Source organism: Arvicanthis niloticus, chromosome 3 (assembly GCF_011762505.2).
Source record: "Arvicanthis niloticus isolate mArvNil1 chromosome 3, mArvNil1.pat.X, whole genome shotgun sequence".
Taxonomy (NCBI): Eukaryota; Metazoa; Chordata; class Mammalia; order Rodentia; family Muridae; genus Arvicanthis; species Arvicanthis niloticus.
Window position 1 is genome coordinate 96,901,009 of NC_047660.1, and position 19,145 is coordinate 96,920,153.

At 43.6% G+C, this 19,145-nt stretch overlaps 1 protein-coding gene across 2 annotated transcripts in view; it reads left to right on the forward strand.

Annotated features, from left to right (window-relative positions):
• Ptprg (protein tyrosine phosphatase receptor type G) overlaps positions 1-19,145 on the forward strand; it is a 670,147-nt gene that overhangs the window by 541,568 nt on the left and 109,434 nt on the right. For both annotated transcript variants that reach the window (XM_034497422.3, XM_034497423.2), the window contains exons 7-8: positions 1,965-2,122; positions 13,757-13,949. In XM_034497422.3, coding sequence (XP_034353313.1) covers positions 1,965-2,122; positions 13,757-13,949 — 351 coding nt within the window. The remainder of the gene's footprint in view (positions 1-1,964; positions 2,123-13,756; positions 13,950-19,145) is intronic.

The window sequence follows — 19,145 nt, forward strand, 5'->3', positions numbered from 1 at the left end:
AGTTGGCCTTCTGGTTGTGTTGGTCTTTTGTTTGTCTGTTTGTTTGTTTGCTTGTTTGTTTTTTGTTTTGGGTTTTTTTTTTTTTTTTTTTTTTTTTTTTTTTTTATGAGACAGGCTTTCTCTGTGTATCTCTGGCTGTCCAGACTGGCCTCAAACTCAGAAATCCGCCTGCCTCTGCCTCCCAAGAGCTGGGATTAAAGGCGTGTGCCATCACTGCCTGGCTTTCGGTTGTTCTTGAGGTCACAGTTTTTACTGGGTGGTTTCTGTCTTCTATGTCACAGCCCATTTACAATTGAGAAGCCTTAGAGGTCACTTGATCAACCCATGAGCTTCTTAGTGAGCTTAAGCAGTGCTTGGCAATTTTCTAGTTTGCTTTTCTGTGCTAACCAAAGCAACTTAGGGGAGGAAAGAGTCCATTTGGCCTACACTGTAGATCATATTTCACCACTGCAGGAAGCCAGGGCAGAAACCTTGGAGGAACACTGCTACTGGACTGAGTTACTCTCTTCCTCATGTGTCCTGGCTTTCTTGTATAGTCCAGACCTACCTGGCCTCCCACAGCTGCCGTTAGTCAGAACGGTACCTCACAGACATGGCTGCAGGCCTATATGGTCCCGGCAGTTCTTCTGTTACACTCTTCCTGTGTCCCTCAGCAGCCCTGCATTGTCTACAATGTCCCCCACCTCCACTTTTCATCTCATTCATTTTAAGTCCTTTGGTTGGAGCTGGGTGGTTTCTGGTGTTCAGATGCCTGGCTTCACTTCCCAGGACAGCTTCTTTGGAGCTGTGGGGCCACAATGGGCACCAACTTGCAGCATGGCCTACTTCCTACACAGAGCTATTGTCAGGATCATTGTCTCAGTCTATTGTTGTTCTTTATTTGAGTGCGGGTCCTCTCACTTCTTTTTCTCTCTCTATTCTGTCTATCTGTCTGTCTGTCTGTCTCTGTGTGTGTGTGTGAGAGAGAGAGAGAGAGAGAAAGAGAGACTCACTCTCTCCTTCCCTTTCTTTCTTCCTTCTAAGCCTCTTTCAGTGGCCAGTATTTCAAGGTCATAGGCATGCCCTGTCTAGGTTTCACTTGGAACTGGATAGGACTTGAATAATACTACCTTTTTCTTTCCTTTGACCAAATATCTGACTGGCAAGGGAAGAAAGAGGGTTTTCTCCGGCTCACAATTTGAGGATACAGTCCATGATATTAGGGAAGGCATTACAGTGGGAGCTGCTAGCAGCTGTGGCAGTCATGGGATTGCTTACTCATGACTTAGCTGACTAGAAAACAGGGATGGGAGAGATGCTAACACTAGCAGGCTTTCTTCTTACACCTGTCTCCCTTTTTATTCAGTCCTGACCCACACTTAGGGTCTTCCCTGCCCTAGTCACTCTTCTCTGGAAACACTCTCAGTGACACATCCAAAGGTGCACTTCAGTAACTACTCTAGGTGTCTCTTAATTCAGTCAGGTTGACTATGGAAACTAAGCATTGTTCGTCCTCTGAAATCATCATGAAGAGTGTGGCCCATTTGGGAAATGAGGACTGTATTAGCTCACTGGTGGTTTGATGAGGTTTTTTGGTTTGTTTGTTTGTTTGTTTGCTGTAGCAATTGCCTCATTTTGTTCCAAGCTTTCTCTACTGGTTATCAGTTCATAGGCACTAGACAAAGAAGGCTTGATTGGTAAATAACACAAGATTGCGATGGGGTTTCCTGCATGGCATGTCAGTCTTCACTGCCGAGGAGTTCTGACTCCTCGGAAGTAGGGAGGCACTGCTGTACCTCGCTGACTGGGGAACCTTGCCTCTGTACCACACATCTGGGACTAGCTGCCTTATTTTCTGAGGCCTTCCTGCCACCAGATGCCAGTGCATCTGAGGAAAGGCCTAGGGTGGAGGCTGGGGTTTGAGCTGTCTCTGAGGCACGCTGTTGACATTCTGTTATGACCTTCTCACCTCTCTCCCCAAACAGAGAAGGAGACCTTTCTGGATCCCTTCGTCCTCCGAGACCTCCTGCCCGCATCCCTGGGGAGCTACTACAGGTACACTGGCTCCTTGACTACTCCTCCATGTAGTGAAATTGTGGAGTGGATTGTCTTCCGGAGGCCTGTGCCCATCTCCTATCACCAGGTAAGCACCCTGCTCCCATTTCTGGTTTCCATCTTGACTAGGTTTGTGTTGAATATTTACTATTGCTAGATATGGCTAGTATGGGCTTTTGTTTAACTCTGCTCTTTATTGATTTCTTTACTATATCCAAAACCCAAGAATAGCAATGTATAAAATATGATTTCTCAGCGATGTCTTCTGGGCATAACAACAGCCAGTTCAATCAGGATCCCATAGCAGCCATGGCTTCAGGCAGTGTGCCTGCACAGACTGGGCCTATCAGCAGTCAGTCATGGATTCTGGAGAGGTTTACAGGGCCCCGCCCATTCCTACTGATGGATTCTGGAGATAGGGTAGCCCGGCAACGAGACCACTAGGCTCAATGGACATTTCCAAACCCATAGTCACACAGATAGTCCTGGATAAACTCAGTGGCTTCAAAGTAAATAGGTAAAAAGAAATGAATGTGGGAAAGGAATCTGTAGGGAGAAGAGAGAATAATAGGGTTGTAAGCGATATTAGAGAGTGTGCAGGGTTGCCATATTTAGAATCCATATCATACGTGTATGAACCTGTTAAAGAACAAATTCTGTAAGAGTAGTATAAACAATAAGCTTTAGACTTGGAGAAAAAATTTTTTTTCAGATGAAGACTAACTAACTGAGAATCGCAGACATGAAGTGAAGTATTGCTTGGGAGTTGGTCTTGAGGAAATAATAGCTAGTCCACAGTGGTATCTTGTGTCCGAGGCATAGTCTTAGGTCAGAATTATTTATACCCTTATTTTATGGTAGCAATGAAGAGGCAGTGGAGTGTAGGTGCCTTCAAGGATCAACCACACAGCTGGGATAGAACAAGCCATGTGTCTATCTTACTCTGAGTATTCAGTCTACAACAGTTGAGAAAAGAGATCCGTATGCACAAAGTAGAGCAAACTGCACCCCTGCCTGGGCTTTCTGACTTCTCTCCTTCCCACTGTCAGGCTATCTAAACAGATCAACATAAAGGAGGAAAGTTTTCCTTTGACTCAGTTTCTGAGGGTTTAATCCATGCTTACCTGGCTTCATGGCTTTGGTCCTGGGAGGCAGGATATGGTGAGCAGAAAGCAGTAGGCAGCAAGAACAAGTGGATCGAAGTGGGATTACTTGTGACCTTTCTGGGATAAGCCTTGAAGAAGTTGGCATCTACCCAATCCTGTCTCCCATTTCTCAGGAGTGCCACCAGCTGGGACATGGTACATGTGGGCCTTGCAGGGACACTGAATATCTAAGGCAACCACGCTATTTATGAACAGGCTCCTCACACATGTCAACTAGATCAATGATGCAAAAGCATTGAGAGGTGGGTGCTGCCCTAATGTGGCACACACTGGACATCAGGGTATGGACAGAGGTAAGGGTGCTGCCCTAACATGACACACACAGGGCATCCAGGGTATGGATACAAGCATTGGGTGCTGTGCGGGGACCTGTAGTTGTCATCATATAATCACAAACCAAGTGTTTCTAACCCACTGCTGTCCTGCTTTCTTCCGGTTTGGGTCTGAGATGCTCTCCTTGAAAGGTAGGATTCAGACCAAGAAGTTAGTCACAGGGAGAAACTGGTAAAACTGGGCTGGGATTGGTACACTGGCTGAGGAAAGTAAGCCACTTGTGGCCTGAGGGCTCTTAAACCGCCTCCTGAAGAGTGACAAAATAAAGGGGCACTTTTGGGAAAGCACACATTCTTTATCAAAAGTTCAACCTAGAGCCCGTAAAGGAGTTCAGAGGAAAAGCGGCTTGCTTGCAGCTATGCCTAATGACGTGAGTTCAGTCCCCAGGGCCCACGTGAGAAGGAGAGAAGAGACTCCCACACATTGTCCTTTGCCTGTCTTCCATGTCCACAGCTCTCCAAAATAAATAAGTAAATGTAATCTTAAGAAAAGACCTCAGCTTGTACTGGGAAAAAATAGTAAGAGAGCCAAGAACAATGGGTAAGAGAAGGATAGGAGGAAGGAGCCACTAACCAGCACTATCTCAAGTAAAGGACTCCTGTAAGGGTCCCTACCCAGCCAGCCTTACAGTTGTGTGCAGCAGTGGGGCAGAGGGGAGGAAAAGTTCTAGAATGGGTGAAAATACCAATACCTCACTAAGAAAACAAGTAATAAGGCTTTGATCTTGGGGGATAGTCCAGAGATTTTCCTAAAGCAAGGCAGAGGGTAGAGAATAGGGGAGAAGAAAGGGTCAGATGACGCTCTGCTTGGGCATTGTCTTGGCCATAGCAGACAGAGATGACCACTTCAGTACATCCAAGCAGACAGTGTATCTGGAGAAGCAATAGTCAGGGTGTTTTGAGATGAGGCTGGGTGAGCCTTCCTGCACTGGTCTGACTTCTGACTACACAGTGAAGCTTGGTGTTTCATCTGTCTTGCATCCAGAGGTCTCACCAATCAGGAAGCTTCTTACATGGCTTTGGAACTGACCCTGTACTTTGGCAGAGTTCAGCTTCGGTCTGGTTCCGTGGTTCACTATGATTGCACTAGTCCTAGTTGACCCTTCAGGTCAAGAGCAGGCAAGAAAGGATTCCTAAAGATGTTTCTGAGAACTCAGCCAGCCAAAGTCTTGGCCTTGAGTCACATGCCCATCCTTAAATAAGTCAGAGGAGGTGCTGGGTAGTGTCCCAAGGCATCCAGTGTCAACCTTTCTCTGGTTACATAGAGCAGGAGCTGTAGGAAGAGACAGGGCAGGACAGCCCTTTATCCTCCGGGCAAAGAAGGTGGCTTGGTGCCAGGCTAACCTGGGTTTTTCTGCTGTGAGGAGTCACTTTCTTTTGGGGATGTTTTTCTTTTTAATCCACACTATGACAGAAAAAGAAGGACCAGGGAGCTCACAGGCAGCTGTGAGGAGGAAATGAAATAGAGACGAGTTTTCTTCCTAATGGTGAAGCCAACATTGTTTTGTTTTTAAAGAAATTAGTCCAAATATTTATTTCTGTAGGGTAGAGGGAAAAGTGTAGTTGATTTTCAAAAGGATTCTTTTTGTTACTTAAGATAAACGCTTCTGTCTTTAAATATTTAAATGCTTGAGCTATTGAAGTTAAGATTGGCCCACTTTTTTTTTTTCTTTTTGGTAGTGAGGGGTGGAAGTTGGCTAGCTCAGGGATTTGAAGGCCATCAACATACTGGGTTGTTTTGGCAGCTATGGCTATCCAATGGGCTCAAGTAAAACACTCACTTTTGCAGAGTAGATGTCTGCAGAAGTGTTTGTGGATTCAAAGCATTTTGACATTTGGAAACTGGAGCTTTTAGAAAGTGCTTTGTGGATGCCTTTGTGCTTGTCAGAGCTCTAGAGGAAGGACAGGAGGAGAATGCAGGTGTTTGCTTTGCCTTCCCTGGAAGGGACTGTGTGACAAAGAAACAAAGAAAAAGAACTAGTACTTGCTTTCTAATTCATTACAGACTGCCTGTTGAGGGCTGCACCCTACACTGCTGTCTCATTCCCAGAGAAGGAACAGCTCCCTGTCCCTGTGGCTGCACTGACTCCTTGCTGGCCAGCTTGCAGAGGCCACAGCTGCATCACTCCCCACTCCCCACACCCCTACACACCCACACACCCACACACCCACACACAGACACACACTCCCAGGAGGAAAGTGTCCATCCGTGTATTAGTGCCTCAAAACTTCATATTCCATCACTGCCAATGTTCTTTCTGAAGCTAGCAGAGAATACTGATTCCAGAGAGGCAGGGGCCAATTTGGAAAAGCTTAGTGGTTAGGAATTCTACAACTGCCTCTATCAGAAAGGAAACAGCCAAGTATTTCAGGTCCTGTTCCACTATTTCTCAGGAGCCTCCCTCTCTTATCTTTTCTCTCATCACTCTGGGCAAGCAGTGAGCAAGTGCATTCTTGGTAAGATGTGCTGAGCAGCCCAGGCGTAGGAGCTGGGGTTATGGATTTCTTTCTAGGCTTGCAGAGGACACAGACAGGTTCTTAAATTGCCTCTTTTACTCTTCCCTTTGAATCTACACTAGCATTCTAACCAGCTCTTAGCCAGTGACCTTGGCCTCTCTCTTGTATGATAATGTAGAATCAAATGTGGTGTTTTCTGGTGGAACCTAGACATCTTAGCTGACCAGCAGTCAGTATGGGTTATGAGACTCCAGTATCTATCCATTGTAAATACCATGTAAAAGTCATGGGCCTGGGAAGAAATGTGATTCAACAGTAAAAACACTCACTGCACAACTATGAGGACCAAAGCTCACATCCTTGGAAACCCATAAAAATGCTGAGTGAGTACAGTGGCCTGCTTGTAATTACCAACTATGGAAGGCTGGAACAGGTTTATCCCAGAGCAAGCTGGTTCTCGAAACTAGCTGTCCTGGGGAGCTTGGAGTTTGATTGAGGGAGATTGTCCCAGTGAATATGATAGCAAAGAGATGGAGAATGATTGATGCCTGCCTGATATCAGCCTCAGACTTCTAAGGGAGGGTATGCTCGTACACGTACACACACACACACACACACACACATGGGTTGAGGATAAGAGGAGAGAAAATGGGAAATAAAATGCTGCCTGGGTCTGTGAGCATCAAGGAATGGGACTAGCACTTGGAGTCAGCTCTGCAGTCTTACTTTAAGCTTTCATACATGTGTATATCATATATTGAGCACTTTCTGTCTCGTGCTGAGTCCAGAAGACATTATTCTAATGTGGATTCAGTTTATCCTGCAGGAGAGTTGTACAAATGATGCTTCTTTGCCCATTGACACCATTGGAGTGGCTCCTCCTGTGGGTTAAGATATGGCATTGCTTATGGTTTTTCTCCAGCATGATTTGGTTTTAATATTTAAATTTTATATGTGTGGGTATTTTGCCTACACATACATCCATGGACTAAATTAACAGGATTCCTAGTACCCGAGAAAGCCAGAAGATGGCATTGAATTTCCTGGAACTGGAGTTACAGACTAGAATAAGAGACAATGGGTGTGCTTAGAATTGAACTCAGGACCTCTGTAAGGGTGATGAGTGTTCTTAACCACTGGGCCATCTCTCCAGCCCTTTTCCATGAGTATAATTTTGGGGGTATGCTCTCCACTATTCAGTATATGCAGATTTATGCAATAAGTCTAACTGTCTTAATTAGTCTGCTTTGGATATTTGGATTTTTTTTTTTTTTAAATCAGTGAGCTAAGTTGGAAAGGAAAGGTTTATCTGCATTCTCCCCCTTTGACTACTGGTCTGTCTGTCAGAGTAATTAAGCATGTCTATGGAATTAAAAGTTATGCTTCGGAGGCAGGAGGCAGACTGCCTTCAAACTGAGAGTTCCATTCCTGGCTCCATTTCTCAGATAAGTTTCTCTACTTTGTGCCTCTGTTTCCACGTCTGTAAAATGATGAAGATAAAAAGGTACTAGAGGTGAAATGTATAGACTCGTGCTTGACATGAGAGGAAGCAGCTTGAAGACCATTAGTAGTCTTCCTGATTTCCCTAGTAATTGATCACCATATCCAAATGACAGCCTTGTCCCAGAGAAATAAAGCAAGCCAGGTATCTTGTTTAAGTTCTATAGTAGCTACATTGAAAAGTATAAACAAGAAGAGAAAATCAGTTTTAACATAGAATTTTACCCAGTAATCTGAACTATTACTCCAGTGTATGTGTGAACTAAGGGAAGAGCGTGCATAGCTCCTTGATGCTCTGGCACTAAGGCATTATGGGAACTGGTATGTCAGTTATCCAGGAGCATCCTTTCCAACACCATGTGGTGCCCATGTGCAGAAAGAGAAGTTCTAAATTGTGGGGTGAAGATGCCATCATTAGTCCAAAAGAGAGTGCTTTTCCTTGTTAATTATCTGAAGGCGTTTTCTTTATGTAGAAGGCCTTTCTATAATTGCCTTGCTGTAAAAGTATCTGAGCCAGGGGAAGGACCTGGCCTTGCACGAGTCTCAGTTTCATTTTTTGCAGCGTGGTTCAAAAGTACAACCTGAGCTGTTCAAGGCTATTGGACATTTAATGTCCCATTACCACTGTTTGCTCTATAATGAGGCAGCAAAGCAGCAAAGCAGGGTCCACCTTGTTCCCCGGGTTTTAGTTGTGTTAACCATGGACTGTGGTTGTTTTGAATTTCTTCTGTATACCCACCCCTGGTAATACTGCTCAGACCAGTGTCTAATGGCTTTTGTTTCTATTACTCTCTTCTATTTTCACTAATCTCTCCCCTTCAGCCTCACTGCCTCCTGCCTCACATCTTGTGGACCAAGAGTCCTGGCTGCACACACATGAAATGAATAGATTTCAACTTTCCTTTGATTCGAACTGACAGATTAAAAACTAATTATTCTCCGAAATACTTTTATTATAAAAATGAAGCTGAAATGATTTATATACACTTCCAGCCAACACATTTGCGATTCAAGGTTAAAATTGTTCTTGTAACAGTACCAGTTAAAATGCAATTACAGTTCCCCAAGCAGGGAGAAGAGAAAGAAGTATTTTACACACTCACTTCAGAAGTTAAAAAGTCAATTTGATATTATAGAAATAAAAACTTTCATTTATTTTTACTAAACGATAAAGACTTCATTAGTTACATTAAAGGCAAGATAAATCCAATGTGTTTATTACCTTCTGGAAATGGCTCACGTGAATAGAAGTGAGGAAGTGAGGGCTTTGGGGTGTGGAGAGCATTTTCCTTCTTAGCTGCCATCTTGTTCATGCCATCCAGTAGGCACTATGTGGTTTCCTTTCAGAACACAAAAGAGGACAGATAGATGACGTTGGGTTCCCTGCCTGAATTGGCCTTGGACTTAGTGAAGTGGGAAATTGCTGGGAATTTGCCTGCACCACAGTGGGTTCCTCCACCACTGGCTTCTTATTTGCTGAGTCACGCTATGGCCTGTTGAGTATAACATAATGTGGTTGAGAAAAGCTGAGTCACTCAGTCATGGCTTTTTTATCCTTACTTCACCTTTTGTGACCTTGGGACAGTTGTAATGTCTCAAGGACCAGTTTCCTTATTGGTTTCAGTAACATACAGACTATGAACAATGACAATACTCCCAGCCTTACAGGGCCTCTCTGATGACTAAGTAACCAAGCATAGGCTCCTTTTGGTGTGGTCCTTGGCATCACATAAGAGCTTAGAAAGCCTTGGCTGCTGGTGTCAGTGCTTGTCTTCGTTACTGTTCTATTTCTGTGGAGAGATGCCATGACCAAGGCAACTTGCACACAAAAAAAGCATTTAGTTGTGGGCCTGCGGTTTTAGAGACTTAGTCCATGATCATCATAGTGGGAAGCATGGCAGCAGGCAGGCAGGCAGGCAGGCAGGCAGGCATGGTGCTAAGCATTAGCACAGGCTTACATTTTAAACATAAGCCTGAGGCAGAGTGATAGAGACACTGGACCTGCCACTGACTTTTAAAACCTCAAAGCCCACCTCAAATGACGCAACTCCTCTAAAAAGGTCACACCTCCTAATCCTTCCCAGTCTACCAACTGAGAACAAAAATTCAAATATGAGCCTATGGGGGCTGTTCTTACTCAAACCACCACAATATTATAACACTGTCATTAATTATTAATATTATTTTTTAGGCTAAAAGTGAGTTTAAAATCCATCTCTTTAGGTGCGTAATGAACTACCTTGTATAAAGTAAGTTCTATAAGATAAAGAATAGATAAGCCATGTTCCATTGTAGTCACAGACTACAGTCATCATTAGCTACAGTCCTTAGAAAATAAAAAGAATTTAGTGATAACAATATTGAATATTCTCTTTTGTCAGAAACTATTTAAAGCACTTTATATAGAGAAACCCGTTAAAGAGGAAAACCACATGATATGAATATAGCATTGTTATCTCTGCTGTACTGTAAGGACTCGGTGGTATAGAATGCTTGGGGAAGAGGGAAGACAGGTTATTCCGTGAAATGCTTGAAAGCATGAGTTTAGATCCCCACTAACCTTTCAAGAAGCCAGATACTGCAGCACACACTTGTAATCCCAGCACTGAGGAGGCAGAGACAGGATCGCTAAGCACTGTTTGCCAGCCAGTCTAGCAGAATTGGTGACCTCCAGGTTTTAGAGATGCTTTCTCAAAAAATGAAGTAGAGAGTGGTCAAAGAAGGCTCCTGACGTCAACCACTGGCCTCTGCCTTTACCTGCATGCAGACATATGTGCACATACACTTATACATACACAAGATACACACAAACAAAGGAAGAGTACGTAAGATGTCCATGACTATACCTTTGTCAAGAAGGCTCTGAAAACAGACGTTTGGACTCAAGTATTAAGAGTGGAAGCTTTAAAGATGGAAAATGGGGCACAGGCCAGATCCCTGGCACACCCTCACTCCCATTAAGAGTGGGAGATTGAAGTGATAGGAAACCAGAGGTGTAGCATGATCAAGTATACAACTGTTTTATTTAAGATTTATTTTTAGTTTATATGTATGAATGTTTTGTCTGCATGTATGTATTTGCACCACATGTATGTCTGGTGCTCATGGAGGCCAAAAGAAGGTATTAGGTCCCATGAAACTTGGTTGTAGATGGTTATGAGCGTGTGTGTGTGTGTGTGTGTGTGTGTGTGTGTGTGTACTGGAATCAGAACCTGGGTCTTCTGCAAGGGTAGCCAGTGTCATGCTGAATCGTCTCTTCAGCCCCAGTGTACATTTTTAAAGGATCACTGTTTCACTTCTGACCAGATATTGAAGGCCCAACAACTCCAACATCAAACATGTGCCCTGGTCAAAGGCTGAAAGAAACATGTCCTCCTGCTCTGCTGTTACTAGAGACTGTCATGTCATCTCGCTCCATATCCTCTGGCCTTTTGGCTTTCCCTGGACAATCTAAAATATTTGTGAAGGATGTGTCAGTAGAGTTCTAGCTCAGGTGATTTCTTTCTCTCCTGATAAAGTGAAATATGCAGACTTTTCCCCAATTCAAAAATCAGGAAGGTTTTTACTCGGTCACCAACTGTGGCCATTACCAAAAGGAGGGGCCACCAGCAATTTCCTTTCCTTTCAGAGGAAAGACAGCATTTAGCAAATGCTGCCAACCTACTAAAGGCATTTGATAAGCCTGCTACGCCTGTCCTCTTGCATGAACCCTTTTGTGTGACTGTCAAGCGAAGCTATGATCCAGTTGACAATATAATATCATCCAGGTCATCAGTTCACTCAGAGCCATCACAGCCTTCCTTCAGTGTCTGCCAGGAGAGCTGAGTTAATGACAGGGAAGCATCTTGAGCTTTTAAGCCATAGCTTGTCATTAAGCTGTAAGAGCAATTTAAACGGAGGCACTTTTGTGTTTAATTCACAACCTGCCTCTTTTTACAGTTGTGTGACTAATTCTTTCCCTGAAGCTTCAGAAGTAAACTTTTTAGAACTAAGTGCTAGCCAAGAAGGAAACACATACTCTAGAGACTAAACAAGGCGTGGTGCTGTATGGCTGAAAGCCTCCTAGGGTCTTTACTTTTGGTTCCTCAAAGCTTAATGCTCTTTTCAACAGACGGCTGTGTCTACCACGCTGCCTGTCTGACTTGGTGTGAGAGCCCAGTTCACATTTAAAAAGAAAAAAATCAAGAAGCCACTCTGAACCTGAAGAGACCATCCCTTTATCCAACTCCTATCTCATGAATTTAATTTAAGCCACATTCCTGTTATTTGGTCTTCTCTGGACATGGAGAGAGGAGCCGGTCAGCATCGTCTACATCAAAGGTCATTAATACAATTATGCAGTGCTCACCCTTTCTTCAGGTTGAATAGTTCTACTTCCTATGGCCTTTCCTCACAGGTTTGACTCTCCAGTCTTCATCGTTCTGATTAGTCTTTACTTGGACCCTTTCTGGGGGGAGTGGGTGCGATGTGGGGCTTTGTTAATTCCATTTATAAAATTTTAGGAAGTCATTTCCTGAAAAAATCAGAAACCCCATGTTTCTTCCCCTCTCCTCTGTGTGTGTGTGTGTGTGTGTATAGGATTTTGGTCATCCTGTCAAACCTGTGGCATCTTTTTGGAGGTGGGAGGAGTTCTGCATCTTTAATTGTTTACAGCATAGTGGCTTACACCTCTACAGAATAGAGTCCAGTGAATGATTAGTTGGCTGCAGTCTCTCTAGGAGCACCTCACTTTCTCACCTAAGGAAGGAAGCTTCTGGTTGTCAGCAGCTGGTCATTGTCTGGGTCAGTCTCTGAGCTAAGAGTGTTTGTCCTAGACTTATAGATGGCTCCCTACACAAATATACAAAAATTCAGAGCATGAATAGTTTTATTTATGTATATATTTATTATTTATATAATGTGTATGGATGCTTTGCCTCCATGTGTCAGTACAACTTGTGCATGTGACACCTGCAGAGTCCAGATCCTCTGGAACTAGAGTTACAGTCAGTTCTTATCTGACCTGTGAGTGCTAGGAATTGAACCAGGGTCCTGTGGAAGAGCAACTAGTGCTCTGAATGACAGAGCATATCTTCAGCCCATGATAGTTAAAAAAAAAAAAAAAAAAAAAAAAAAAACATTACATACCAGTATTGATGGCCAGCCACCTGGCTCCCTGAAACATGCAGCAACTTCTAGCCCTGTGCTTATCGCCGTTTCTTTGGTGACAAGATTATCTTTGTGGTCTGATGAGAGCAATTGTGACAGCCAGTCAATGCTCTATTCTTGCAAACAGAACAATGACCTTTCTTAATGATGCAGTGCTCAGGGCTACAAAGACGCCCTCTTGATGGTCAGGATATGGTTGTGAGATGCTGAAGTTTTTTTCTTTGCTTTTCTTAAAAAGTTTCATCAGTGTTTTTGTGGAAGCCTTTTTCATACTGATCGTGACAATAGCTGATCTTTGTTAAATGTCTATTGTGTTCTAGGTGACCCACATAGATTTCATCTTTTCAGGAACCCTAGAAAATGGAGCCCGTATTTACAGGCATCTCACTGATAAGGAAGCTTGAGTTTTTAGAGAGCTTGAGTCATTTGTCTGTGACTAGCCATCTGGTGAATTTAGAACTGGGCAATTGAACTTACCAACACATTTAGCATTGAGCATCTTCATGGCTTGGCTGAATTTGATTTGTAGTTTGTCCACAGAGGCTGTGAATAGAATTAAATTACTACTATTCTTGTTAGTGTGTACTTTGAATGCTATACAAGGAAAAAGTGTTCTGTCATGAATCCTGTTGCTCAAAACCTCATCAGGGGAGCACTATTACAATTATCACCATTTTATATAAGGAGAGTGGCGGCTCAAGAGAGTGGAGCAACTTGTTGGAGGTCTGGGGCAGTGTGCACAGGACTCTAGTTCATACCTAGGTACTTTACCTCCAGGGCTCACCATGAGTCTGTTCTCTTTCCCATAGTACTAAAGGTATTGCTGGAGAAATCTGCAGGCCGCACAGGGCTCTGAGATGACAATGGCCCTCAGATGACAACGGCCGCATTAGCAGCCAGGACAGAGAGTTCAGCCACTGGTGCTGATTCCAGAACGTGTGTGTGTGTGTGTGTGTGTGTGTGTGTGTGTGTGTGTGTGTGTGTGATGTGTGTAGGCCCACTACTAGGTAGAAGGTCAGTTTTGCTCTGCCCCCCTCCACTCTGATCACCCCATATCCTTTGGATCATAAAGCTTTACTAATTGAGTTTTTCTCCTTCTCCCTCTGGTTCTTTGTTCAGCTTGAGGCTTTTTATTCTATCTTCACCACGGAGCAGCAAGACCACGTCAAGTCAGTGGAGTACCTGAGAAATAACTTCCGACCACAGCAGGCTCTGAATGACAGAGTGGTGTCGAAGTCTGCTGTCCGGGATGCCTGGAACCATGACCTGTCAGACTTCTTGGACAACCCACTAGGGACAGAAGCCTCTAAAGGTAAATTTTGATTGAGTGCTGGATCCAGCCTGAAGAAGAGAGTTTCCCTATCATAAATGATTTTAAATTATAAAAAGAATTTTGTTCTTAGCATCCACATAAAATCCAGGGTTGGCATGCACCTGTAAGCTAGTCCTAGGAGTAGATCTGGGCTACAGAGACATGTAGAGTGCCCAGAGCTCACTGAGCGGCCAGGATTTCTTAATCAGTGAGCTCCAGGCTCAGTGAGAGGCCCTAGCTCAAAAACTAAGGGAGAGAAAATTTGAAGGAGAAACCTGTTGTTGACCCCTACATACAAATAGACACACAGATACACATACATACACAAATACACAGATGACAGACAGACACACAGATACACAGACAGACATACACACATAGATACACAGACATAGACACAGATACACAGACACACAAGATGCATACATACACACACAGATATACAGATGACAGACAGATACACACACAGATAATACATACACATATATATACAGATATACACACAGATAATATATACACACAGATACACAGATATACATACATATACACAGACACACAGATAATATATACACACAGATACACAGATATACATACATATACACAGACACACAGATAATATATACACACAGATACACAGAAAGATAGACACACACAGATACACAGACAGATAGACACACATACACACAGAGAGATACAGACATACAGACAAACACACACACACACACACACACATTTAAAAAAATAGTCCACAGTCAGCCCAAAAATTAGGACTTGGTGTTAAGAGCATATGTTTCTCTGCTAAAAGAAATTTGTCTAGACAATAAATAGAAATGATGTACAAATAACTTTGGTTAGATTTGCTTAAAATTGCCCTTTTGACTAGCAGGAATAGATCAATCATTCTCTATTTTTATTCTATACTTCCAAACTAATTACTAATGTCTAAATGAAACTCTTGTTAAATCAAACTCATGTCTTACTTGTGTGTTTTATGTTGTTGTTTGCTTTTGAAGCAGGGTCTCATGTAGTCAATCAAGGCTGGCCTCAAGTTTGCAAAGCAGGCAGAGATGACCTTGAACTCCGCATCTTCTTGTCTCTGCCGCCGAAGGGCTGAGGTTATAAGCACATGCCACCATGCCTTTCAGTTTATGCAGTGCTGGAGATGGAGCTCTAGGATTTGTGCATATTGGGTTCAAGCATGCTACAGCTGAGCCACATCCCCAGTCCTGTCCTACCTGTTAGGCATTTCCCTGAACTGAAACCCCAGCATCTTTGAAGTCCTCAAAGCGTGCAGTCTTCCTGCTTGCTCTCATCCTAAGCAAGAGGTGCAACTTAGCTTTGAATGCCCCCCAGAAACCACTAACTTCTTAAACCATTGAAGGATGTGCACATCACTTGCTGACACCTTACTTACATCTCTGTTTTCTTATATGAAATATGCATGCATTCCTCTCCCAGGAGCCTTCCTCTTTCTCTCAGCCTTACTATAATTGTGACTTGCTTCTTAGGAAGCACATGGAGAAGTATGTCTGGGCAAAGCCCTAGTCCTGGGGGTCGTGAAGGGGGCAACAAAATATCTGTACTGGTGTGAGGACATTGCTGTTTTCCAACTGAGTGTCCTCTCCTTTGGAATTGTGTATTTGAGTGGCATGGAAAGAGCTCTTGTGCTTCATGGGCAAGAAAACCAGACTCTGCTCTCTTTGGTGTGGTAAGTGGCATGGTAGTTTGTTCTAAGAATGTCGCCAACATCATTATTAGCACATGATCTTTGCAGGTCCAGAAGCATGGGGTTATAGTCCACAATCTCCTGTACGTATTAACACTAATAAGCCTGTTTTCTAAGTTCCTAAACCAACAAAGGACCTAAAAGAGATGCCGTAAAAGGGGATCAAGGCCCTGACATCAGTCTTTAGCACAGCATTGTGGGGGTGGGAGCAGGAAGGAGGAGGATGGGACTCTTGTCTGTCTGTGGTTTAGTACAGGACACTGATCTGGCCAAGGGTCCCCAGGGAAGGCTTGAGAGTCTGGTCTCTAGCTACTGTCAGCAGCAAGACAACTGAGATTCCCATAGACTTATGAGATGCCGCAGGCTAAATTGCCATTGATAAATCCTCACTTGGGCTAACTTTTAAAACTTAGCTAAGAATAACTGAACTTGAAGGCTATTCCACAAGAGAACTTTGGGAAAGGAGACCTCTCCAGGGCCTACTCTTGGTGAGAAGTCTGTGCAGAGGTCCTGCCAGGGATGGGAAATCTGGATCAAGAGAAACATAGTCTGCTAACTCAGAAATGCTGAGAACAAGGCAGTAACAGCGCTTCCCTGGAGACTGTGCTGAGTGTGTGAGTGAGTGATCGATGGTCTGTGCAGAGAGAATGTGTGGCAGCTGTCATCAAAGAAAATTGGAGGATGATGGTCTTCCACCATTTACATGTCAAAGTAGACAAGGTCCTCCACTGAATGTGGCCCACACCTTACATATGGGATGTGGACAGTCTCATTCTCCAAAGCCTACTGCAGATAGCATGTCCATTGTTAACTCTTACAGTGTGTAAATATTAAAAGGATTTCTAATATGTTTAGAGTGCCATAGTGAGAGGGAGGGGAGGGTCCTAAGGAGATCTGTAATCCTGTCTGGATTTTCAGCATTACAGAAGAGTGAAATCATTCTGTTTCCCATCTGAGTGTTTGGTGACTGAATCTGTACAGAACTCTTGTCATAGGTAGGGGTCTGAGTCCATAGGGCATCTGTTGAAATTACAAGTTCTCGTATCAAAGATCAAAGCAGGGGACCAGGGACACAGGACCAATGGTAGATATGGAGATAGCTGACTAAGAAAAGTACTCCTGAGAATGTAAGTGGGCTGGCAAGAGAGACTGAGACCCAAATGTGCTGCTCCCTGTTGTCATGGCCCCCTTTGTGTCATTCCATAGCTCCCACTGTTTTCCCCATTCTGAAATGTGGCTTTCTTTGCACAGGTTCTGCTCTGTCCCATGTGACTCCAGCAGGGAGGGGTCTCCAGTCTTTCTGCCCGCTGACTTCTTCCCTGTGTTAATCACTGTCTCTCTGTCCATGCCTTTCCCTCCTGCTGTATACAGAAGGGCCTAAAAATGAAGTACGTGTACCCTATAGGCCATCCCATAAAGAAGAAGTGAGAACTTAAATTCCAGACCCACACACTTGCGCACCACCCTTATAAAGAGGAGAAGATAGAGGACAGGGCTTCCTCTCAGGTTGCACAAGTGGATGTCCCTAATTAGTGAGTTTCTGGGAGGAGCTTTGTGGCCACTGAGGGAAGTTTCTCCCCACACTTGCATTTCACAGACCCCTTCAGTTTGAAGTCTAAAGCAGCATATTTTGGCATAATAGCCCTGAAGTTACTGTAAATACTATTTTTACACATCTGGAGAACTGCATATGTATCACAGCTTGATACATCTCCACAAACTAAATATAGCTGAGTAATAAGGATTTGGATCAAGGAGTTAACATCCCCAGTATCCCAGGATGGTCCTCAGCCCTTTCAGATCTGCATTCCCATGGTCACCGCTGCCAGAAAGTGGCTTTGCCCTGGTGTGCTTGTGAAGTCAGCTGACTAGTGTTCTTTAGTGTCTTTACTCCACATTGGTATTGGGAGTGTTTCGTGGAATCGTTTGTTCATTCTTAGGACTACATTTCACATATGGACTATTCCAGAAAATATTTACTGTGCACATGATTGCGTGATCCATTTCTAAAATTCAATGAGAGTAAATATTCTTGGTCATGCCTCTTAATGACTATATGTAAGTAGACACTGTCTACTGGAGAAATGTTTAGTTTTGCTTAGACACTGTCAGTTTCCTAGAGTGAGAATATTCTTTCTTTACTCTTCTGCCTACTATTTATGCACAATGCTGGGGATTAAATCCAGAGCCTCACACATGCTAAGCATGGTCACCAAGTTGTACATCTCTGCTGTCTGCTTCTAGAACACTTCCATTGTTCTAAAACAAACATCTTTCACTAGTCCCCTTTCTGTAGTTTCCCCACTCTCCTGTTCCTTCCCCCTGCTAACCACAAATTTGCCTTCTGTCTGTCTGGATTGATGTATTCTGGACATTTCATATCAGTACATCACATAGGGCATCTCTGGCCTCTTTCACTATATGTAGTAAGTATAGAAGCATGAATCAGAAATGAGTGCTGTTATATGGTCTAATAATATAGGACCGTGTGAGTGCATTACAGTTTGTATATTCATCCATTGCTTCCGGGACATTTGGAGCTTTCTGTTGTGGGGTTGTTAGAAATGTTGCTGCTTTCACATCTGGGCATAAGACTCAGATACAGAGCTTCCCATTCATACCCGATATCTACGTGTGTAGTTGAGAGGACCAGCCTTGTGTTTTCTGGCAGCATCCATTTACCTTGTCATTAATAGTGTATGGAGTGGATACAGTGTCTTCCCATCCTTGCCAACACTTGTTATTGTGCATCTTTTGTATTGTGGCCACGCTAATTTATCTAAAGTATTTTCCCTTTGGACTTTGTTTTCAGTTCCTTAATGACTAAGGATAGCTCTCTTTGACTTTTTACATGTACATGCCATGGCTTTGTAGGTGGCAAAATGCTCCTCTGTTTCTCCCCAAGCTGACTGGTATATTCAAGAGCATTATAGATAGAAGCCACGGGCAGATGCTCATAGTCACCAGACAGCCCAAGGAGATGACGTGGTTGGTCTTAGGGATACTGGGAAAGAGGTGACACAAGGGAGCTGCAGTCCCCCTTCGCCACTCATCTGCACAGTCTGGATCCTACCAGAGTAGAGGAATGTGCTGTGATCTGACAGACGAAGGATAGAGCCTGTCTGAATGGCCCTCTCTAGCAGCTCACTGTCAGAAGCTCTGGGTCCTCAGGAAAGAGGCAATGCGTCTGTTGTAGCACTGTTACAGAAGAAAGAAAAGTAATTTATATAAGTCAGGAGTCGTCAGTAAACTTTTTTGCCCGTGTGTCTCCTAGTGAATACTCTTGACTCTGTAGGCCATAAGATCCCTGTTGCAAGTCTTCATGTACACCAGGGAGCCATGAGAGGAGCCAAAGTCAATATGTAAATGAGTAGGCATAGAAAATATCTCCCAGTGACTCTTGACTTAACACAAATAAGTCTAGAACAGATTTGTCCTGAGAACCCAGTTTTGGTCCCTGCTCTAGGGAA